Source organism: Elephantulus edwardii, unplaced genomic scaffold, assembly GCF_000299155.1.
Source record: "Elephantulus edwardii isolate Elephantulus edwardi_28Jun2011 unplaced genomic scaffold, EleEdw1.0 scaffold00033, whole genome shotgun sequence".
Classification (NCBI taxonomy): Eukaryota; Metazoa; Chordata; class Mammalia; order Macroscelidea; family Macroscelididae; genus Elephantulus; species Elephantulus edwardii.
In genome coordinates this window covers 8,541,475-8,566,803 of record NW_006399783.1, presented here as the reverse complement: position 1 = coordinate 8,566,803, position 25,329 = coordinate 8,541,475, and the positions used below count along the sequence as shown (strand labels likewise).

General features: G+C 40.3%; 1 protein-coding gene across 1 annotated transcript in view; it reads right to left on the bottom strand.

Moving 5' to 3' along the window:
* DOCK2 (dedicator of cytokinesis 2) overlaps positions 1-25,329 on the bottom strand; it is a 736,392-nt gene that overhangs the window by 355,171 nt on the left and 355,892 nt on the right. The window contains exon 27 of the mRNA XM_006884420.1: positions 14,482-14,577. Coding sequence (XP_006884482.1) covers positions 14,482-14,577 — 96 coding nt within the window. The remainder of the gene's footprint in view (positions 1-14,481; positions 14,578-25,329) is intronic.

Sequence of the window (25,329 nt, the reverse complement as noted above, 5' to 3'; positions counted from 1 at the left end):
AGGTGGTCTTTGCTCTTGAATATTAGGGGCCACAGAGAGAGACTTTCTCACTGGGTAAGTTCTACTGAGGCCCAGACAGGTTCTTCAATTTTAGTCAAATCCTTGTTACTGTATGAAGAATGGACCCAAAAGCTACAAGAGAGAAAGGAAGGAGTTCTGTTAAGAAGTAGTGGCAGTAGTGACGGTGAGAGGCGGTCACAGCCTGATCGAGGTTAGTGCCAATGTCGGTGGAGAGAAACATTTGGGTTTGAGATGTCTCTTGGAATTTGAATGAGCAGGACTTAGAGATGAGATAGATAAAGAAGCAGAGAAAACACTTTGGAATCTCCATCGTTAGCCTAGCCTCTATCTTGTCTCTTAAATCTGCTACTTAAAAAAAAAAAATTAATACTAAAATAAACAAGTATTTTATAAAAGAAATATTTTAATGGTTTAATTACCCAAACACAGCATTATTATGATAAACCCACCAAAATATTTTCTTTATCATTTTCTGTAAGTGCTACATAATCTTAATAAACCCTGTGATCCAGGAAGGGCAGAAGTTATCCTTAAGGATGTGATTTTTACTCTGAAATATGAAATGCATCACAAACAACTTAAGGAGACAGTGGTAGTTCAGGAGCCAGATTCTCATCATCCATATGAGAGGCCCAGTTTCAATCCTCAGTCAATGCACCTCATGTCTATGAGGATAAACAGGTGACAGTGGGGTCTCCAGACTACAAGAGACTGGGAAGAAAGGCCAAGAGTTCTGTTTCTGAAAATCAGACATTAAAGACCCTATGTATCACAAAAGAACATTATCTGACTTGCTTACTTTGGATACATTATGAAGAGGGACTAGTCAACATAAAAGAGCACCATGTTTGGTGAAGCAGAGGGCCAGTGAGAAGGAGGGGGGCATTGGTAAGATGGACTGGCATTACAGCTGAAATGATGGACTGGAAAATGCTGGCTTCTTGAGAATGACACACGATGTGCAAAATCCCATTCTGTTTCACCTAAGTTCACATAATTAAAAGTCATCTAGATGACAGCTCTATCTATCATCTCTCCATCTCTTACATATTTTCTAAGGTATAAAATACTATTTAAGAGCTCAAACAAACCCCTCACACTCAATGTCTTTCACTCAGAATTGACTCATAACTGACCCTTTAGGGTTTTCAGAGGCTGTAAACTGCATGGGAATAGATTGTTCATCTTTCTTGCATGGAGCTGCTGGTAGATCTAAATCAAGAGGCTTTAGATTGTCAGAATAACTCCTTACCTACGAGGTCACCAGAGCTGCCTACCTAAGAGCTGAAACTTTAGAAACAGTATTATCTGAGTTCAAATCCTAGTTCTTCCACTAACAAACTGTGTAATGTTAGTAAAATTACATAACCTCTCTGGGCTTCAGCATATAAAATACCTGATGTAGGACATGTGATTTAGCTTGTAAAGTAACTCTGTGTTTGACACAAAGGATATTTATTCTAGAAATGATAGCTTATTACACATATTGTTTTGTGACAAGGTGTTGGGTCACTGAGTGAAGACTAAAAGTGAATCACTAGTGGCTAAAGTAAACTCAACTCTTCATGGTCCAGATCTTCTCCACACTTGTTCTCACAGGAGATGTGGGGAGGAGGAGGCACTAACAAACTCGGCACAGCCCCAGGCAGGTCCTCTGGGGTCTTCAGGCCCACAGTCTGCCACAGAGTAGTCTTGCAAGTGGGGCATTCCCATTTGGTGTCCCAGGAATGAAAAGCAAAATCATAGCTCAGAAGCTTCTGAGCTGTGATTCTGCTGACTCAGACCTCCCCGGAGCCTTCTGTGCTACTGTAAGGTGAGGTTGTGGAGGATGGGGTGATTTCCACTTCTCTAACAAACGGCTCTAAATTTCCGAAGCTGGCATGACGCCAACTGCATTTACCTTTATTTAATCACTCAATAGACTCCTCTGTGAAAACCGGGGTAATTAGGCCCAAAATATATCACCCAGAGGCTTATTTTAACTACCCGAAATAAAAGCTAGATCCCAATTTCAACAAAATTACCAGATCATTTTCCTTCCAAGAACTTCTGGCAGTGTTTAAGTTCGCTGGTAGATTCTTGCTACAGGATTTCCGGTTCCGAGCACAGGGAAGTCAGGGAGAAGGGGCAGCTTTCTCTGGAGCAGGTGGCTGCAAAATGCCAGGAAGAGTCTGGAAGTCTCCGGCACAAAACCATTCGCTATTGAGTCAATGTTTGACTCAAAGAACCTCGTGTGTGTTGAAGCAGAACTGTGCTCCAGAGACCGGCCTTCTAGAAGTATATCACCAGGCCTTTCTTTCTTCTTTTTTTTTTTTCAACGGTGATTAATTTTTTTTTTAAATTTAGGTTGTTTATTTTTCATTTCAATGAACATATACAGAGATTTTGGGATTCCATTCATTCATTGTTGCACCCTTCTCCCCGCAGAAACCCCTCCCCCCACCCCCGTTTGCTCCTCTCCTTGAAAAGCAAAAGAAAAACTCCCTCATTGGTACACCAGGCCTTTCTTCCGAGGTGCTTCTCAGTGAATGAAAACTCCAGCCTTTTGGTTGGTAGCCACGCCAGTGAAGCCATATGCACCACCCAGAAACTGCACAGACAAGCCTGGAAATATTCCTTATGATTCTCCAAATCCTATTAGATGGGAAATATCTTCCTAGAAACAACTATAGAGAACCAGGTAAGCATACATCCTCGGGTATCTGACATGTCTGTGTTCATATTCACCTTCCTGCTACTTGCTGTGTGACAGTCACCAAGGCGCTTTGATCTTCTAATCCTTAGACTGCTCTCATAAACAAAACAATTAATGATAATTACCTGTGAGGACTCAATAATGCGATCTACCATGTCGCAGAGAGTTTTAGTCACATTTTCGATTTAAGAAGGCTAATATCTCTGAAGATTGCAATCAATGCAATAAAAAACCCACTGTGTCGTAGTTTAATTGGGAGCACAGCACATTTCTTTTGCTCACATAAAATCATGGTGTATCTTCTAGGAAAAGCTAAGCTTTTATTGATGATGGATTTTTCCCCCTCCTGTAAGCTTTATTTTTTAAAAAAATGACTATTTTTAGTGAAAGTTTCTATAGTAAATTAGGTTCTCATCTGAGAATTTCTGTACAAATTGTTCAGTGGTTTTGGCTACATTTTCCACAATGCAACAACATTCTCTTCAATAATATTCTTTTTGTTTTCTTTCCATTGTTCTAACTTCCCTGCCCTTTTCTCTTCTCCTCTTTGTTTTCTAATAAATGTTGACCTTATAGGTGTTTCAATGAAATAATATACCCATTCCATTCAATGGAATAATATACCCATGAACAATAATTTTTATTGTATGTACCAATCTATTAATGTCATTAAAAGATAACCTTGGCAACCTTCAATATAGATTGAAGATCAACAGCAAGAAAACGAAGATTCTCACCAGTGGGTCGGTTAGCAGCATCATGATGGACAGTAAAGCGATTGAGATTGTTCACAGCTTTAGTTTGTTGGGCTCCACAATCAACACTCTTTGTGCCAGCAGCCAGGAAATCAAAAGACAAACTGCATTGGGAAAGTCTGCTGTCAGGGACCTCTCCACAGTACTGAAGAGCAAAGATGTTAGTCTGGAGACTAAGGTGTGCCTCATACAGGTCATGGTCTTTGCAATTACTTGCTATTCATCAGAAAGCTCGACAATGACTAGGGATGACAGACGCCTTTAAGCTGTGCTGCTGGAGAAGAATATTGAATATACTGTGGACTGTTAAGAGACCAAACAGGTTCATCCTGGAAATAGGGAAACTAGGCTGCTCCTTGGAATCAAGGATTCTGAAGCTTCATCTGACATACTTTGGGCATGTTGGAGGGACCAGTGCTTGGAGAGGGACATTATGCTTGGGAGGGTGGATGTACAGCACAAGACAGGAAGATGAATTAACTCAATGTCTGGAGTAATGGAGGTGGGTGTGACAGAGACAATAAGGTTGGCTCAGGAAAGAGAAGGTTTCAGAGCAGTTGTATAGGGTCGCCAAGAGTAGTAGGTAACTCGATGGGACAAAACAACAACGGGGATATTATTGGTACAACGTTTAGGAGTTTCTCAGAGTGATATTAGGAAGTCTTCTAGACTCAACTGGTCCAATAAATCTGAATTTTTAAAAAATTTATTTTATACTGGTTTATTTACAAAGTTTGAATACATGTTTTTCACACTGGATCTTTCCCATGTCCTTCACATCCCCACCCACCCATCAAATTGTGTGACCCTAGGATTAACCACAACCCCCATCCTCACCCTGCTGTTTCCACCATGCCCCCCCCCCCGCCTTAGATCCTCATACTCGTTCTACAATAATGGTCTGATTACAGTATTTGTCCTTATAGGACTGATTTAGTTCACTCAGCATAATGCTCTCCAGTCCCTCTCAAGTTAGGTAGTAACTTACAAAACCATTGCTCCTGTGTGATGTGTAGTATTCCATTGTGTGAATGTACCATAATTTCTCAACCCATTCACGTGTAGTTGGACATTTGGTCAGTTTCCGTGTTCTTACAATGGTGAATAATGCTGCTATGAACAATGGGGTACAAGTTCCGTCTGTGTCTCAGTTCTCATTTTCTCAGCGTATATTCCAAGCAGTGGAATAGCCGAGCCATATGTTATTGTTGTTGTTAGTTGTCATTGTAACTCACAGTGACCTAATGAACCACAGATCTGAACCTTGCACCTCACCATCTCTGATACGCTCAAGTCCACTGTGGTAGTCACTGTGCACATCCATCTTGGTGAGGGTCTTGCTCTCATTCTACCTTTCCCAACATGATGTCTTCTCCCAAAGACTTGCCCTGCCTGAAAACAAAATGCTCAAAATATTCTTGCCCACTCTCCTTGCCTCTAAGAAACATTTACTGAGTTTTAAATGGTATATGTAGAAATTACTAAATCCGGATACCATTTGTTGTGCAAACTTCCACAAAAAGCAATATATTTAAAAAGTAAGTGGTGCTGCAATCCCAAAGGCATGTAGTTCAAATCTGCTCCCTGAGAGAAGAATGGGCAATCTCCTCCCATGCAATTAAATGCTTCTGAAAACCCACTTGAGGGTCAGCTATGGGTTGGTTCTGACTGAATGGTACACAACAACAACATAGACTTGAGTGATCAGGTATTCTAAAGTGCTCTGTTATTACAAAACAATCAGGTCATGGTGGAAACAGACCTTGTAATGCACTAACTGGCTCAGCATAATCAAGGGAATCTTCAAGAGTCTCCTCTAGAACCATCCCCCCACCACACACCCTGCCCCAAGTATACTCCTCCAGAAGGTATGAGTATCAGAGCAGGGACTGAGAACAGCAAACACAAAAGGGACTTAACAGGTAAATGCAGCTACCACTGCTGCATGAGATTGGCAGAACAAACACTGGGCCAAGAAGACATAGTCATTAATTTCTTAAACCAAGCTATACAAATCAGAGCCTTCTTCAACCCCATACCATTGTCGTATCTAGGATTATTCTGTATCTGACCACTTAGAAAGTAAAATTGACAAGTATAAAATCATAACCATTAGTATTAAAACTATACACACACACCCCAATTTGTTTATTGCTCTCCAACATACGGTCATTCCTTGACTTTTCTGCTCTTACTCCAAAGCCTTCTGCAGGAATCAAGAATATTTTTTTTTTAAAAGGATTATCAGTTACATAAGACCTCTGGACAGGGCCAGACAAACACCAGTGATTTCAGTGAATAAGTATTATTTGAAAGTATTTGGCATCTATCTCCTTTTTTCAACCCTACACTTATGACAGACATGACTAATCGATTCCGTTCTTCTCACTGAACTGAGATGGAGATTCTAAATCCTTCTCAATACAATGTGACAGGCAGCCATTTCCAATCAACCAGAATTGGCATACAAAGAAAACATCTCTTCTGCCTCTTGTTCAGGATCTTGGCAGTCAGGTGGAAAAAACAAGCATTAGCCAAATTAGAAAACCTTAAGTATATAAAAAAGACTTCAAAAACAGTGTTGCTCATTTCACAGGGTGGAGAGGGGACCCCAACCAAATAAGCCATGGTCTAGAGAGGTCAAGGTGGCACAAAGACACAGAGCCAATCCTCTATGGGACCTTTCAGTTGTACTTCCTAATTCAGAACGTCCTTTCTCCTAGACCATGCTGCTTTTCTCAGCATCAAAGCTGAATCCCTTGGTAACTTGAGTGAATGAGTGTTGTCTGACAGAGTAATAATCCCTGTCAAAAAGAGGAGACAGAATCAGTCTTACAGAAGTTTTCTTTTTGTTTTTTTCCCCAGAATTTCCTTTTATTCATCTGTCACCATCAACAGTTCATTGTTTAGGCAGATAATCTATAGAAAAACCAGTAATAGTTCTTCCAGTAAATGGAAATTACTGTGCCCTGTGTGCAAGAAATAACCAGCCCTGCAGCAACGGTCCTTCGGATTTTAATGACTATCACCTCTTAACTCAAAGTTTCTACTCATATAAATATGAATAAAATTAAAATGTCACCACTTAATCCCATTTAATGACCTGAGTAACGGTCAACTCCTCAATGCCTAAGAGAGGCCTTTCAGGGATTTTGGAAGTACTTAGAGACCTCTCTCTGGTGGCTGAGTGGGAAGAAACTGTCCTGCCAATTCAAAGGCATGTGGTTCAAATGCACTAGCTGCCCCATAGGGAAATGATGGGCACTCTCCTCCCGTGCAATTTACTGCCTTTGAAAGTCCACTGGAGGGTCAGCTCTGGGCCTGTTCCAATTTGACGGTACACAACGACAACACCAGATTCTAGAGGACGTTCTTGTGGCCTAGTGGTAAGGAGTTGTGCTGCCAATGCAAAGGCAGACCATTCAAACTTACCAAACTGCTCTGTGGGAGAAAGATGGGCAATGTCCTCTTGTGTGATTTACAGCCTCTGAAAACCCACGGGAGGGTCGGCTCTGAGTTAGTTCTGACTCAGTGGCACACAACAACAGTCTTTGTCAGTGAACCCAAGGGGAACAGTCCATACTGAGTATTACTGGAATTCAAATCCACCATTTATCCTGAAAGACGGGCAATCTCTTCCTCTTGAGATTTACAGTCTTAGAAACCTGACAGAGGGTCACTATGAGTCAGGATTGACTGGACAGCGGTGAGTATTTGGACACATATCTAGCATGTTGTACTGTAAACCAAAGGCCAAGTGTCTCTGGCAGTCCAAGTCCATCAGCGTCTCTGCAGGATGAAGATGGACAATCTCCTAATGCAAACATGTCCAGTCTCAGAAACTCGACGGAGAGCTGCTAGAAGTAAAAATCAACTCAGTGGCAGTGGGGTTTAGACATGTCTGCTGGTTGTCGTAAATACTGATTGTTTAATACACCCCAAAATGCAAACTAACCAAAAGAAATCACATCTGGAAAATTAAAAATGACGGTGAAACAAGGATCTCGGCTTCCTGTCAAATTTCAATTCAAAATTAAATTGGGGCCTCCAGTACTAAGACAGGAAACCCCTGACCTCTAAGTAATTACTTTCCAACATCGCTTTCTTTAATTTGGAGGAGAGATTTCTATTCTAAGACTTGCTGGGAAGGCCATTTTATGAAAATTAAGCTATATCTTAGGAAAACTTGTTTATCTCATCCTTCTATTTAAGGTCCATTTCTTCTTCCACTGAGGTGTGCTTGCTACAGGCCTCCAGCAATTCCTACTCAGCACTCCATTCGTTGTAATTACACCAGCAAACTCAAGAGTCATTGCTACTCATAACACAGCTACCGACTTAGAATTCTGCCAAGCTTCTGGAACCAGTCCTGGGCAGGAGAGGGTAATAGGAAAAATCTGAACAGATCGTTCCTGACATTGTTGGCATATTCTCTGAAGTGGGGGCCTCTAATATTAAAAAAGGGAGCTCTGGTGGCCTAGAGGCAACAAGCTGTGCTACTGTGTCCCAAAGGCACACAGTTTGAATCCACCAGCTGCTCTACAGGAGAAGAATGGGCAATCTCCTCCCGTGCAATTAACAGACCTGAAAATCTGCCAGAGGGTCAGCTATGGGCAAGTTCTAACTCAATGGTACCCAACAACTACAACAATATTAAAAGGGGGTAAACTGGTAGCACAGACTTCGCTACAACCCCAAAGTGGCATCTCTCAGGTGCTCTGCAAGACTAAGATGAATCATCTCCTCCTGTGCAATTTACAGCCTCTGAAAACCCCTTCCCCCATCAGAGGGTTAGCTATAAATCAGCTATAACTCAATGACAATGAGAGAGAGAAAATGTTTTTTAAAAATAAAAACATTATCTAATATGAAAAAGCAATTATAACTTGTAGAAAAGGTCATCTTTAAAATTAAATATTTTAACTAGAAATTTAAAAAACTAATGAGAAAATAGATTATTAGGGGGAAATTCTCAAGGTTTTGTGCTGATTTGTTGTTTTGTTATTGTTGTTGTTGGGTTTAGGGTGTTTGTTTTGTTGGGGTTTGGTTTTGGTGTTTGGGATTTTTGTTTTGGTGTGGTGTTTTTTTTTTTTCATTTCTTCTTTGGTTCATTTGTGCACTCAAAAAACATGTAAGTATGTATTAAAGGTCCATTGTGTCTGCCAGGTATCTTGTTGAGTGTTGAAGATAAAGGAAAAGTTAAGCATTGTCCTTTCCTCTGGGTCTAGACAGAGGGAGAATCAGAAAATTCCCTTAATGTGCTAAAGATGTACAAGGATGGAGCCCTGGAAGAAAAGACACTGGGACCCAATACACTAACAAGGTGTATGATTAGACTGAGCAGGTAGAGAGGCATCAAGGCAGGTCTAGCCTGTTCTAGGAGGATGATACCATAGACCATGACAGTGAACAGTGGAGGCTGAGACATGGGCTTAGGGGATGACGATGAATTATGTTTTGAACACAGTGAGTAAGGGGCGCTTGAGAAGTATTTTCTTTTTTAAAACAATTTTCTTTTTGTAAACTTATTTTTAATTGTGACCTTAGTAAAGGTTTACACAGCAATTTAATATTTCATTTAACCATTCATACACATTTTGTTCTATAACATTAATTTCAGTAGGAGCAGGAGTGGCATCCACTTCCTAAGCGACATGCCTCTGGAAACTCTGTGAACTTTGAGAAATGACCATAGTAATAGAAAGGCTTCAAGTCTTTTGTTCAAAGGTTTGACTCGATGGCAATCACAACAACAACAACGCAACATTAATTTCAGAACTCACAATGTAATCTCACTTATCCCACTTCTTCCCCAGAATTCTGATTTTCATTAAGACTTCCAAACTTCTCTGTCTTCCCTCAAGGGCACAGGCCATGCTCAACTCATTTTTGAGTCACTGTGTTAAGTATATTAGGAGTTCCCATAAAACATTAAATGAATGAATGCTACATATAAGAAAAAAGTGCAAATGCTTCTCAGCTAATATTTTTTTATTTTCACAGCAACACTAGATGGAAAGTCTAGTATTTTTTTTAAAAATATCTTTGTTCATTTTTATTTGAGTGAAGATTTAGATATCACATTGGTTTTTATATAATCAGTTGATATTTTGTTTTCTAACATTAATTTCCATTGATTAATTATACTGTCAAATCAATCTCTTTTTGTATATTGTCTTTCCTTTCATACAACTATTAAGTTTTATATTCACTGCTCCCTCCCTTCCTAAATTTATTATCCCTCCAACTTGGTTCTATCTGTGTGAGTCTAATATTGCCCCATTATATAAATAGTTCTCAGCTTTCCAAAGACTTATATGAGAAAGGAGTATGGCAAATTCACAGACGAAAATTACCCCCACAAAGGAGACAGAGCACATCAAAGGTGTTCCCCATCATTAGTCATGAGGGAAGTGCAAATTCAAGCCACAATTAGATACCACTACAAATATGCTAGAATTGTCATAGCCTAAAGGATAAGTAATATCAAGTGTTAGAAAAGATATGGAGAGACTTAAACTCAAATCAATCAGAACACAAAATGTCACAAGGGAAAGGATTGGCAGTTTCTTATAAAATTAAAAATATCCTTCCCTGATGAGCCAGCAATTGCATTTCTAGATCTCTACCCAAGATAAATTAAAATATATCCACATAAGACTTGCATTGCAGATATTCATAGCAGTATTGTTCAAACCAACCAAAAACTGCCAACAGTTGAAATATCCATCATCTTTTGAAAGGATAACAAAAGGTAATAAAGTCAAATAATGGAATGCAATTAAGCAACAGAAAGTAATGAAGTACTGTTATGTCAACACTATGAATGAAACTCAAAATTACCAGGCTAGGAAAAGAAGCCAGGCACAAAAGACCACAAATTGTATTATTCCGTGAGTATGCAATTTCCAGAAAAGGCAGATCTATGGAAACAAAAAAGTTACTGCTTAAGACTGGGAAGAGGAAATGAGAAGTGATGGTTAGAAGGAGTTTTCAAGATGATGGAATGTTCTAAAATTGGATTGTAGTAATGTGTGCACTTCTGCATAAATTTACGAAAATCCAGCAAACAATACATATAATAAAATGATTTCATTGACCCAGAAATGATTCATAGCTGACTTTGCAGCAGGTTTTCAGAGATTATAGATAAATTTGCGTGGGTAGAGATTGCCCTTCTTTCTCCCTTGGAGCAGCTGGTGGATTTTAACTTCAAGGTTGACACCTAATGGAACTCCCTGCCCACTAGACCACCAGCGGTTCATGCGTCTATTTAATGTTGTTAATGTTCTTAGGTGTGGTTGAGTTAGTACTTGAAAATGTTACTTACAGCCTTGGAAACCCACTGGACAGTCAGCTATAAATCTGACCGACTTGACAACATCGAGAGAGAGAATTATATCTCAATAAAGCTGTTATAAAGGGAGGAAAAGTTAGAGAGAGCAGTAAGATTTAAAGAGCTAGAGGACACTGTAGGATTTTAACAAGTTTAAGAGTCACAAAAAGGTATTTCTGGCAGAGGAAATAGCACAGGCTAAGCAAAATAGTGAGAAGTGCCAGATCTATCTGGGTCCCATCCAGACATCCATTTGGGCGGAATATTGAAATGGAGAAGAGTGAAAGGATGAAAACAAACAAACAAAAATACACCTTGGTCAGGTCACCTGCAAATAGGCTAACGCATTTATGAATTAATTTGCTAGGCAGTAAGTACAAAACCATGGAGGATTTTCCGGTGGTTAAAATTAAGGAGCCCCAATGAGGAGCTTGCATTAGAAGGGCAGATGTCCAGGCCAAAGGATCTTCTAAAAAGCTCATCAGACTGACTGTAAGTGAATGAGGGCCAAAGTGTGATCCTGTGCCTGTGTTAATAATGCAAAAAGACAGAGAGAAACCTTGGACCAGAGGCAGTGGGAAATAATAATAATAATAGATATCACTTACTTGGCCCATGTACTTAACTGCTTTAAAGAACCTCTGTTCTAAGGAAAGACAGAGTTAAGAGCCTGCTGTATATGGAATGAGTCAAATGGATTGATGCTCATTTTTAGATATGCTCCGAAGAGAAGGAATTAGGGAGGTCATAAAATGCTTATCTAAGGTGTATTATGGGAACCAGGGATATGGAAGCTTATAAATGGGTAAGAAATGGTGATACTGCTAAGGTAGAAGGGTGGTAAGTGAGACAAATGACAAAAACCGGTCTCCGGGGCTCGCTCCCTGCCTTGGGAAGGCGGGAGCATCTGGCTCTGCTACTGCTCGCTGTAGCTGTCACGGCTTTTCAAATGTGCATAATAAACATTAAGCAAACATCCTTCCTAACACCTATCTGTCAGTTTGTCATGCTGCAGTGGCTCATCATATGTTGATATAATGCTGGAAGAGACGTCACTGGAATTTATAATACGCGCAAGGTCATCCATAGTGGACAGATTGCAATGACTCTCCGAGATGAAGGCAGACTAGGACAAAGGCCTGGTGATCAACTTTAAGAAAAATTAAAGTTAAACATCAAAATTGGACAACCGCAGGGTTTCACAGTTTGGTGGGTGGAGGGAGAGGGTGAAGGAAATGGGAAGGATCCAGCAGGGACCTGAAAAAGCAGAGTAATGATGGGCAAGTCCAGTGATGATTAATTTATAAAACATAATGCACGGGAATAAGTGTACAAAACACATGTCAATGAAGACTAGTGTGAAACACAATGTGTATCAACTGTGTGAGCCACCCAGTATATATAAATTCTACATTAAAATCTAATTAACCAATGAAAACCTGACGGATCAGAGTGGAACACTGTTCTACGCAGTGCTGAAGACAAGCCTCCCAGGTTGAAAGGCAAGACACAGCATCTACAATAACAGACTCGAGCATCCCAGTGATCATGAGGCTGCTATTGGACCAGGTAACAAATTCATCTGTTCCACATCAGGCAGTCATGAGTCTGAGTGGACTCGATGGCAGCTAACATCAATAAAGTATACTTCAGTAGGTTTGCACAGCACCTCTTGGATAAATCAAAGACTGTTAGATGCAGTTCCTAGGGATTACATACTCTCCCAGCTCTGGGGGCTTAGTGGTAAGAAGCTGTGCTGCAATCCCAAAGCTATGTGGTTGGAATCCACCAAATGTTCCAACAGAGAAGGATGGGCAATCTCCTCCCATGTGACTTACTGTCTCTGAAAACCTGATGTAGGGTTAGCTATGGATTGGTTCTCACCCAACAGCACACAACACCATCACCCGCTATTGTGTTGGGCTTTTTGTTTTTGTAAAATTTTGATGAAAGGGGACAGAGACTTTGGATTTCCATTCATTCAGTTTTGCACACTTTTCCTCCCTGCCCACACCTTCCCCCAGTTCGCTTTTCTCTTTGACTAGCTATTGTAAGGTAGAAAAATACTATTTCATCTTTCTATCTTTGGAGCAGATATAGTCTATTACCATTCAACATCCCAAATCTTGACTCTCATTGTTTAAAGCAGAGAGATATCAGGCTGAGTTTTCAGTAGTTAAGCCAAACTCTTTGGAGATAAGTGCTTTTAAATAAAACTTTTTAGAAATTATTTCCTAACTTTAAATAGCAGATGTTGCATAAAGTGTGAGGTTTTTAGTGTCTCTTAAAAGATTCTAAGTCCTGGCAACTCTGTGGCCCAGGCCTCCAAGGCATCATCAGTGACAGCTGAGTAACTTTTGTTCTCTTTAGACACTGGAGTCCCTGCCTGGTACACTTTGTTCATTCATTCATTCATTCATTCATTCAACAAATGCTTATTGAACAGTGACTGTACGTCAGGTGCTTTTGGAAGTCCTGAAAATACATCCATTTAAAAGATGCCTAAATCTCTTGGGTAAGTTATAGCTGGAGTATAAACAAATGAATGAATTGATATATATTTTCAGGGGTAAGAAATGCAAAAACAAGGGTAGAAAGTGGGGGAAAAAGATTTTTCAAATAGCAAGTGATTGTTGTTAGGTGCCATTGAGTTTGGCCTAGAGCAGCCCTGTATTTCATAGCATGGTTAGGGTAAAGAAAATCTCTCTACTGTGGTGATACTTGAGACAAGATAGGATTAAATAAGGGGATAAGCCCATAGACAGTGGAGGAAAAGGCAGGCCAGGACAAGAGCAAAGTAGATGGGATCATGTTTACGTGCGTAAGGAGCCGGGTGAGCAAGTGTGCTTCCGGCCATGGGATGGTTTGGATTTTATTCAGTGTGAATCTGAGCAGAGGATTTATATGGTTGCTCATATTGGTGGCTGGCTCCACAAACACACGCATATTTAGCCCTTATTATAAGGCTAAATGGTACAGGTTATGGCATTAGAGACACACTCTGAGTAGAAAAGAGGACAAAAATCGGACTATGGATCGTGACCTCGTGAGCTTCAGGATAATTTCCCCAAGTTTAGCAGATACTGTTCATTAACCTGCATCTATAGCCAGAGTGAACACTCAAGAAGTAATTTGGAGGGAGCCCTGGTGGCCTAGTGGCAAGAAGCTGCACTGCAATCCCAAAAGTGTGCAGTTCAAATCCACCGGCTGCTCTACTGGAGAAGGAGGGACAATCGCCTCCTGTGTCGGTTGGATCTGATTCAACGGCACACAAGAAATAAAAGAAAAGAAAGTAATTTGGAAAATCAAGTTGACAGGACCTTAAGATTAAGTATTACTTGACTCCAGGCCAAGAGGGAAGTTTCTTCGTGGGTTTGCATCTGGAACACTGTGCCTTGCCCACTTGCAAAAAGCCTCTTTCACTGTTTGATTCTGACCAGTGACAGTCCGTCACTACTGGTACACTCAGATTGGTAAGCAAATCCTAGATCTTGCTTCGTTTCAGAAGTCTGAATATCTCCCATGTTTTCCCACTCGGATAGGACAAACCTCACCTCTAAAGATCAAAACAAAGCAATCAGCACTGGTTACCTATATGATTCAGTCTTGCAGAAAATCCATTCCGTGAACATGAAGAGATTACAACATTTAAAAAGATGAAAGTTTCTACTCACAATCAGAAGGTGATCCCGGCCCATTGTGATGACCATCCGATTCACTGTGCGCAGCAGCTGGACCATGATCTCTTGGATGTGGTGGTAAGTGAAGAGCTGTAATACAGTCAGAGATATCCATGTGAAAACCAAGACATTCTGCCTCTACTGCTCTTACAAAGGGCAGGGCAACAATGGTCAAGTATGATGGTCACCAACACCATCTTCACTCCTCCCCAACACAACACTGGCATCATTTTCTCCATCATCATAATCGTCATTTTCTACTTCATTGTATTTTTATCACCACCAACGTCTAGCATTAGACACCAAGGAATTCACTAATTTACAAAGTAAATTAGTGAATTAAGGTCTTAGATTCTGGAATAAGAAGCTTTTGAGTTTGTATTCTAACAAGTAAGAGTTGTGCCACATTGGTGATATAGTGCATTGAGCACTCAACTGCTAACTGCAAGGTTAATGGTTCAAACCTCCCAGTCATTCTGAAAAAGATGAGGTAGTCTGCTCCCAACAAGAGTTCTGGCTTCAGAAATCCTGTGGGGCTTTTTACTCAGTTGTCTGTCCTCGCTAAGAGTCGGAATTGCCTTTACAACAATGGGTGGTATATTGGCAAGTTATATAACCTATCTATATTTTGGTTTCTTCACCTGTGTAACAGTCTAGATAGAAACAAGGAGGAAATTTAATGTAGCAAATTTGTTGTTCAAGCCATGGAGTTGCTGAGACAACAAACAAGTGATGATTGGGTAGCCTAGATTAAGAATCAGTGGGAGATCATTATACCTCCTAGGCTATGAGGGATAAAAAGAAGAGAGAGGACCACTGGAGCCCAGGGACGCAGGTTACCCTACAGAGCTACATGCAAGAGTGTGCTTTTGAGTGGAATCTACACATTTGCCTGCTGAATCGTGTTCAGCTGAAAAGATATGTTTGTGTTTTAGCCCCTGAAACTTCAGAATTGAGTCTTAATTGGAAATAAGGCCATTGCAGATGTAATTAGTTGTTGTTGTGTTGTCCTCGTTACGTGCTATTGAGTCGTCTATGATGCATAGAGACCCTACGCACAATAATAGCACTGAACCCTGTCCTACCCTGAGCCAATTTCACTGTCTCTAACATGGTCCGGAGCTCATTCTTATTGGTATCTTTATAAAACAAAGACATACAGACATAGAAGGAAGATGACTATGTGAAGACAGAGGCAGAGACGGGGTTAGAAAGACAAGCCAAGGAAGGCCTGGGCTGGAAGAGACAAGAAAGAATCTTCCCCCAGAATCTTTTCAGTAAATAGAGCCCTGAAACCTCTTGAATTTGGACTTTGAGTCTTCAGATTGAAAAGAGAGAGATCTTTCTGCAGTTTCAATCCACACAGTTTGTCAGACTTGGTTAAGGCCCAAGATAAGCAATAGAAGAGGAAATCCATAATGCCCTGAGTTGCCTTGGAAAACAGGCCCGGTGACCTGTTTTTAAAACAGCCTTGAAAACTCTATGGTATGCAGTTCTACTCTGTACGCAGGAGATGCTTAAGTTGGAATTGACTCTTTACAGCACTCACAACAATAGCTCCTCTGCTTACTGTTCTCTGAACTTTGATGGGACGTGCTGATGTTTTGGTGTGGTGGGCAGCCTCAGATATTTTCACTAGTGCTGTCTGAAAGCAGAACATCGTCCCTGCATACCTGTGAGTGAAGTCTTGGCCAAGTGTGAAAGTCCTGGGATTTTAAGCTTAGAAGCTCCGTGTCTACACCTGACAGCTGTGTGACCTCTCTCTCTCTTTTTTAAATTAATGATTTTTTAAAAATTAATGTTAATGGAAGTTTACAGAGACTAAGGGTTTCCAGTCATTCATCGTTACACTTTTCTCCCTACCCACCCCATTCATCCGGCAGTTCACTCTTCTCTTTGAAAAGAAAGAAAAACTCTTTCATTGTTATGCAATCCCTCCCCCTCAAGTCTACTCCACTACACAGCCTTCACTCTGGACTTCTGTAATGACAAGAGTATCCATTCATACATCCCTTTTAAACAGTTCTCTCCCTCCTCTGTTTCAATGTAATATATATCATTCCTCCCCTCCTTTTCTCTTTTCCCTCAACCCTGATATGAGTTCCGTTTTACAACAAAGGCCCTATGCAATATTTGTCCTTTTGTGACTGAGATATTTCACTCAGTATAATGTCCTCCACCATTTTGCATATTTCATGAGTTCCTTATTTTTCAAGGCTGCATAGTATCCCACTGTGTGAATATACCAGAGCTTCTCTATCCATTCGTTTAGGTTGTTTCCAGCTCTTTGCTATTGTGAACAAAGCCACAATAAACATGGGTATGCATGTATCTGCCTGAGTGGCAGTTATGGTTTCTTTAGGGTATATTCCCAGTAGTGAATTGCTGGGTCAAATGGTATTTTTATTTGCAACTTGAGAAAGGGCCATACAGCCTTACATAGTGGTTGCACCAATTTTACACTCCCACCAACAGTGAATAAGGGTTCCAGTTTCTCCATAAGCTCGCCAACATTTAATGTTTGCTGTTCTGCTACTGCATCATCTGCAGAATGTATTATTTGATTAGTCTCTCAGAGTAGAAGTGAGTATCAAAGTCCCAAGTGCAATTTTGAAGAAACATACTTCCTGTAAGAGGTTTAGTAGATCTACCCTGAGCCTAGGCATCAGTAGTTTCTGAGTTTTCTAAATGAGGAAATTGAAGTCCAGACAGGTTAGGTAATGTGCCAGGATTACCCAGGTAAGAAGTCAGAGAGGAAGGATTCAAACTCATCAGTTTGACCCCAGAACCTGCTCATTGCCCAAGCTGACTCTGGCAGAGTAGAATATAAAATACAGCTCTCTGGTCCTTGCTTTGCAACTGTGTCAGTGTCCTCCTCATCAATTGAGACAACTTCTAATCAAGCCTTCAGTAACTTCTGATCTTTCTCATTTAGTGATATATTTATCACTCCCTTATCTGCTCTGCATTCCTTTGCAATTTTATCAACTCAGATCCATTTAGTGTTATTTCTCACCACCCACTGTCCTCCAAGATTACATCTCTTCCTTTACAAACAGAAATATTAAAACTCTTTTCTCTCGACCTCTTGTCCTCTGCTTCTTTTAAATAGCCTTTCTTCTAAGTCCAAAGAGCAGCAATTAGGCTGTTCGGGAAGTTTGGTATTTAAAAGTAGAAAACTGTCAAATTCAATTCAGCTCATTCTGAAAGCTCCCAATAGAGAAGGCTGAGTAGCAAAGTATTATGGGATCAAACAGATCTGAGTTTGAATCCTAACTTGGCTAATTCAGGCTGTCTGACCTTGAGCAAGATACTTTTCCTGAATTTCTGGTTTTTTCCTTTCTTTTTCCCTCCAATCACTGCAGCACTTTATTCTTACACAAGGCAGTGTTGCTGGGGCCTAATGATCACACATGACAGTAGAAAAGCAAAATTTGTTGTTATCTCTAGAGCTATGAGTTGCACACAAAAACCTTACATATATACACACACATACACAAACAAGATTAATACAATTTACAGGTTTAAATTACAACGAACAATACAAACCTCAAAGTATTGTTAGAGGAATAAATAAGGCAAAGTAGGTCAAGCCCTGGGTAGTAGGATTTGGATCATAGAATTGTTGTTATATGCCTTTGAGTTGAAACCATGTTAAAGATGAACTTCCAAAAAAAAAAAAAGATGAACTTCCACTGGGTTTTCAGACGTTGTAAATCACACAGGAGGACATTGCCCATCTTTCTCCTTAGGAGCAATTGGTGGATTCGAACTGGCTGATTGGGGGTCAGAAAAGCGGCTTCTCATTCACTCAGCCACCAGGGCACATAGTAAGGTCTCAATAAACAGGAGCTGCAGCTCATATTCTGTTTGGTCTGCATCAGCATTCCTGCCTGGGCTTGCAGATTCCTAGCACGTACAGAAAGTGCAGTGCAAGGCAATGCATAACCTAAACTCTGGGTGATATCGAAATGTCACCCAAAGAATGTATAGCATCTATGCAAATGGAAAACTTTCAAGATGATAAACCTGTGCTGAGCAGTAAAAGTGCAGCCACAAATCACATACTGTTAATTGCTCCAGAGTCAGGGAAGTGGAGGGCAACACTCGGCAAGTGTTCTTCCAGGCCCGAACTAAACTGTAGCTTGTAATTGAAATGACAAAATCAGTCTTCCTATTAGGACCCTGGCAAAGAAATTAATCCATCCAACCTAAACACACTGCAAATTGTTGTGATTTTTTCCCCCTTTTTAATAATTATAGGCTGTTCAATCTGGAAGGGACTCAGAGTCCTTTCTTTAAATGAAATTGCCCAAGCCTGGTGCATAAGACAGTAAAAGGAGAGTTGGAAATAGCGCATGGGAAGTCAACCCTGTCTCCTTGGCTCACTCCAGGACTCGTGGAGGCTTTAGGACTTTCCGAAATAGAATATAGACTCAACAATCTCCCATGCTATATCCGGAACAATAATAGAACACGTCACACATAAAATGATTTTTAGCGATAAGGGCGCTCTAGTGACCTCCTGGCAAGGAGTGGTGCTGCCAACCCTGAGGTATGCACTTTGAATCTACTAGTTGCTCTATGAGATGAGAATGGGGAATTTCCTCTAATGTGATTTACTGCCTCTGAAAATCCACCAGAGTGTTAGCTAGTGATAATGGACATATATTTAGTGATGTTGTTATACGCCATCTAGTCACCTGACTCATCACAACCCTATGCACAACAGCTGTGAACCCCGCTTTCTCTTGAGCCAATCTCATTGTCTCTGACACACATACCCCCATTGTTACTGTGTCAATTCATCTCATCCAGGGTCTTCCTCTTCTGCACTGTCCCTCCACACTTCCAAGTATGATGTCCTTCTCCAAGGACTGGTCTCTCCTGGCCACTTGCCCAAAGTATGTGAGATGGAGCTTCAAAATCCTTGCCTTCAAGAAGTGTCTTGGTTTCACCCTCTCCTATCACCCTTAGTCACTGTCCACATCTCTGATGCATAGCAAGTAATTACAAAGATCATGGCTTGGATCAGGTGCACCTTAATCTCTAGACTGTCATCGTTGCTCTTCAGCACTCTGGAGAGGTTCCTGACAGCAAATTTCCCTAATACAATTTATCTTTTGATTTCCTGACTGCTGGTGCCAAGAGTGTTGATTGTGGAACCAAGTAAACTGACACTGTTAACTAGATCAATCTCTTCATCTGTCATGATGCTGCCAATTGGCCCTGTGGTGAGAATCTTTGTTTTCTTGATGCTGAGTTTCAATCCATATTGAAGTACTTGACCTTTTGCAGCAAACACCTCAGGTCCTCCTCATTTTTTACAAACAAGGATGTGTTATCTGTATAACGCAGGTTCTTGATGAGTCTTCCTGTAATCATGATGCCACATTCCTCCTCAAAGTCCAGCCTCCTGAGTAATCTGTTCTGCACACAGATTGAAAACGTATGTAAATAGGATGTATCCCTGTTGCATTGTTTTCCTGATTTTGAACCATGCAAGGAGCTCTGGTGGCCTAGTGTTAAGAAGCTGAGCTTCAATCCCAAAGGTGCACGGTTCGAATGCACCAGCTGCTCCACAGGAAAAGGATGGTCAATGTCCTCCCATTTGATTAACTGCCTCTGAAAACTTGCTGGAAGGTCAGCCAAGGGTTGATTCTGACTCGATGGTACACAATAACAAAAATATTTAGTGATAATTAGCATGTATTTCACAGTACTGAATCAAATCGTGTGAAACATGGTCCTTTTACAAGTTTTCTTTGCTTCCTCCTTATTACACAAGTCAGAAAGCTCTGGTGGCTGACTCTGTAGGTAGTTGTATTGCTGATGGTGGTTCAGATCTCCCAGCAGCTCCAAGGGAGAAAGATGAGAAATCTCCCATGCTCTTTACAGTCACAAAACCCCAGAAAGTGTCAGCTATGAGTTGGTTCCAACTTGACAACAATTGAGTGAGTAATACACAAGTAGAAGAATGTGCATTTGATTCTCATCTGCCTTTAACACTTCTAGTCCTGTTGTGGGAGCTCTAGGGTGGCCTGGTGGTAAGAAGCTGCACTGCAATCTTATAGCTCCATGGTTTGAATCTTACCAGCTGCTCCGTGAGAGAAGGATGGACAGTCTCCTCCCTTACAATTAACTGCCCCTGAAAGCTTGCTGGAGGGCCAGCTATAGGTCAATTCTGATTTGACAGCACCCAACAACAATATTGTTGTTATATTCTGTGGAGTCAGTCGGACTCATAGCTGACCCTCAAGTGGGTTACCAGGGGCAGTAAACTGCATAGGAGGAGATTGCCCATCTTTCTCCAGTGGAGGAGCTGGTACATTTGAATTGTGTACCTTTGGGTTAGTAGCATAGGTCCTGACCACTAGGCCACCATGGCTCCCTTATCACCTCTTGAGTTAATGATGAAGTATTTTTTGAAAAGAGTTAAGTCCTTATATCACAGTAGACAGCAGAGAACAGCATCTAGTTGGAACTTAATCATATTACTTTGGTTTTATTGTGTTACTTTTTTGAAGTTAGTCATACTTATGGCAAGTGCACAGTAAATCATACACAAAACTTAGAAATAAAACAAAGATTGCATAATTTTTCTATTTAACTCACGTTTTAATTTTATTGTGGTAAAATATATATCACAAAAATTGCTGTTTCAATCAGGCTTAAGTATGCAGTTCAGGGATCCATCTGAATTGGAATCAACTGGATGACAGCCAACAGCAACAATCATATTGACATGCTGGGCAACTGTCATTACTGTCCAAGGCCACAATAATTGTATTATCTCGAATAAAAACCCAAACCAAACCACTGCCATCAAGACAACTCCTGCTTATAGCAGAGGTGCCATCATTTGGGGGCTCAATGCCTGGAATCTTCTCCAAAGTGATCACCAGACCTTTCTTCTGTGGTGCCCCCGAGTAGATTCACACAGCCTGTTGTGTCTCAGCTATTTCTGAGACTTTTCACTAGTTAAATCTATCACAAACCAACTGCCAATCGTGCTTCCTAGTCTGATTAGTATGGAAGTTCTGCTGAAACCTGTCCACCACGGGTAACCCTGCAAGTATTTGAAATCCTAATGCATAGCTTCCAGGATCACAGCAGCATCCAGCTACCACAGGATATGAAACCGACAGAGATATGAAATAAAGTTACAAAACTCGGGAAAATCACTTCTCACGGTCGCACAGCATGAATTGGCAGAGTTCAATAGGAAGGACTTGAATTCAAACTCAGGTCTGTCTGTCCTCACATCACTTGTTATACCACCTCATCTGCTGGGAACAATCACACTAAAGTGACTAATTATTTTCTTTTTTTCAAGTGTTTATTGACTATTTGTATATATTATTGAGAGAAATTCTTATTAAAGTAATTGACTCATTTTTAACTGAGTTATTTGTTCATATGTTTGTTTTCTGTGTGGAGTTGCAAGAATTCTTTATATATTCAGACTATTAAACTCCTGTTAGACATATGACTTCCAAATATGTTATCCCATTCTGAAGGGTGTTCTTTTACTTTTTTGATCAAAGCTTTTGATGCAGGAAGTTTTCGTTTTTGTGAAGTTTTACTTCTCTATTTTGTTTTTCATTTGTTCCTCACATTTTTGATGTCATACATAGAAATCCATTGTAAAAAACAAGGTCTTGAACATTCATCCCTGTATTTGTTCCAAGAGATTTAAGATTTTCATTCTCCTATATCCTCACAAGTGTTGATATATAATCCATACCAAAGGCGATAAGTTCTCCTCACTGTCTACAAGCAAGGTTGTGTCATCTGCATAACACAGGTTGTTGATGAGTCTTCCTCTGAACCTGATGCCACATACTTTTTCACAGAGTCCAACTACATGAATTGTTTGCTCAGCTTACAGACTCAAAAGGCTGACAACTTCCAGTTTTCCTACATTCATAATTCATTCATCCCAAGTTCCAATTATTAATGGTTGTTTACAGCCATTTCTCCTTATTTTTTTCAATGAATTCTCTCTGGACTCTTACTTCTCAACATCATAAAAGCAAAGGTCCTCATGACAGGATCAACAGTCAACATCATGACAGAGGGAGAAACAACTAATGTTGTTAATGATTTCATCTTGATCAGACCAGTAACCAACACAACTGGTATCAGCAGTCAGGGACTAGAAAACATATTACATGGAGAAAGTTCACTGTCAAGGACTGCTCCAAAATATGTAAGAACAATGATGTTAATTTGAAGACTAAGGTGCACCTGATTCAGGTCACGGTCCTTGCAATCACCTGCTGTGCATCAGAGAGCTGGACAACAACGATGAATGACAGAAGAAGAATCAATGCTTTTGAGCTATGATGCTGGAAAGAGTATTATATATCCCATGGACTGTCAAAAGAACAGAATCTTGGAGAAAGTGCAACAAGAATTGCTCCTTGGAAGCAAAAAATGACAAAGCTCACCACAACAAGATGAAGATAAACAATCCAATTGAAAAATGGGCACAGGATATGAACAGACACTTCATCAAAGAAAACATTCAGATGGCAAACAAGCACATGAAGAAATGTTCAAAATCCCTAGCTCTAAGAGAGATGCAAATCAAAACAACTATGAGATATCATCTCACACCAGTCAGAATAGCAACATTTAACAGAACAGCAAGCAACAAATGCTGGCAAGGTTGTGGAGAAACTGGAACCCTTATTTACTGTTGGTGGAAGTATAAAATGGTACAACCACTGGTGGAAGGCAGTATGGATCTTTCTCAAAAAGTTGCACATAGAGATACAATTTGACCCAGCAATTCCACTACTGGGAATATACTCTAAAGAGACTCTAACTTCCACCCAAGCAGATATATGCACACTCATGTTTATCGCGGCTATGTTCACAATAGTAAGGAGTTGGAAACAACCTAAGTACCCATCAACAAATGAATGGATGGATAGAGAAGCTGTGGTATATTCACACAATGAAATACTATGCTGCATTGAAAAATAAGGAACTCATGCAATATTATTTAAAATGGGTGACTCTGGAAGACATTATGCTAAGTGAAATATATCAGTCACAAAAGAACAAATACTGCATGGTGCCATTGTTGTAAAACAGGACTGACATCACTGTTGGAGGGAGACTGAGAAAGATGGTCTAAATAATGTATACTGCATTGAAACAGATGAGGGAGAAAACTGTTTAAAAGTGATATGTGATTAGATATTATTGTCATGACAGGAGTCCAGAATGAAGGCTGCGTAGTGGAGTGAACCTGGGTGGAGGGATTATATAAAAATGAAAGAATTTTCCTTTTCTCTTTTACTTTTCAAAGAGAAGAGTGAACTGGGGGGAAGGAAGGTTGGGCTGGGAGAAAAGTGCAACAATGAATGAGTGGAAATCCTCAGTCTCTGTAAACTTTCATTAAAATTAATAACATAATTTTCAAATTTAAAAAAAAATTTTTTAGCATGTTGCCAGGAGAGGCTATTCCTTGGAAAGGGACATAAGGTTTGGAAAGATGGAGGATCAGTGAAAAAGAGTAAGACTTCCAACGAGATTAACTGATACAGTGATTACAGCAATGGGCTCAAGTGTGTCAGAGATGATGAGGATGGCGCAGGGGAGGGAAAGGTTCAAGCCTGTTGTCCACAGAGTAGCTATGAGATGCACTCAACTCTGATGCACTCAAACCACATAACAGGATGTCCTCACAACTAAACCAATAAACAACATCATAGTAAAGAGAACATATTGAAGTTGTCTAGGATTTCATTTCCCTTGAATCCATGAATCAATATGTACTGCAAGAGATCTCTTTAAAGTATTAAAAGGCAAAGAAGAAAGACTGGCAACATGTCCCAAGCCTCTGGAGAAAGACATCATGCTGTGTAACACAGAGAGCCAGTGAAAAAGAGCAAAACCTAGAAAGAAATAAAGTGACACAGTGGCTGCATAGCAACCATTGTGAGGATGGCACAGGACCTGCTAGCATTACATTCTGTTGTACACAAGGTCATTATGAGTCAGAACCAACTCGATGCATCCACCAACATGAAAATTCTTACATTTAAATCACTGATACAAGTTGAGTTAATTTTTATACATGGGACAAGTATGAGTCCAATTTTGCAGGTGGAGATCAAATGGTCCAATATCATCTGTTGAATAATTATTTCCCCCATTTAATTCAGAGACTAAAATATCAGCATATGCAGGTCGTTCTTCTTTGGCTGGTCCAACTCCACAAATAAGCATCCTCTGATTTCCTGGCTGAAGTGTGAAGGGTTAGCTGACAGCTCTCTAGGGACAAGTATGGGAGGAAAGGGTTAAAGACTTCCCAGTCTCCAGGATGAACGCTTTCATTGAGCCTGGCTTCAAGTATATGCTTCTGCTCGTCTGCTCCCTGCTAGCCCTTCCTTCTGCCGGTTTGTCTTTTTAGAATAACTCTCCATTGAATTATTTATATGGAATCCAACTACTTTTTAAACAAAAAACCCATTAATGCTTCTTTTGTGAGACCCTCATTTTCACTCTCACCTCCACACGCATTTTGTGCTACCATTTCTTAAAACTTTGGGGGAAGATTTGTTTTAGATTGACTCGCTTAGCTTTCCCCACTCCTGACCTGTGAATCTATTTTCTCAGCTTAGCTAAGCAATTTATCACTTCCTCATATGATTTCTACTTTTTAAAATATTCCTCTACTTCTTTATTTCCAGTGGATTTTCAAGACAGAGCAAAAATATATCCCTATTTAACAGAACAGCAAGCAACAAATGCTGGCGAGGTTGTGGAGAAACTGGAACCCTGATTCACTGTTGGTGGGAGTGTAAAATGGTGCAACCCCTGTGG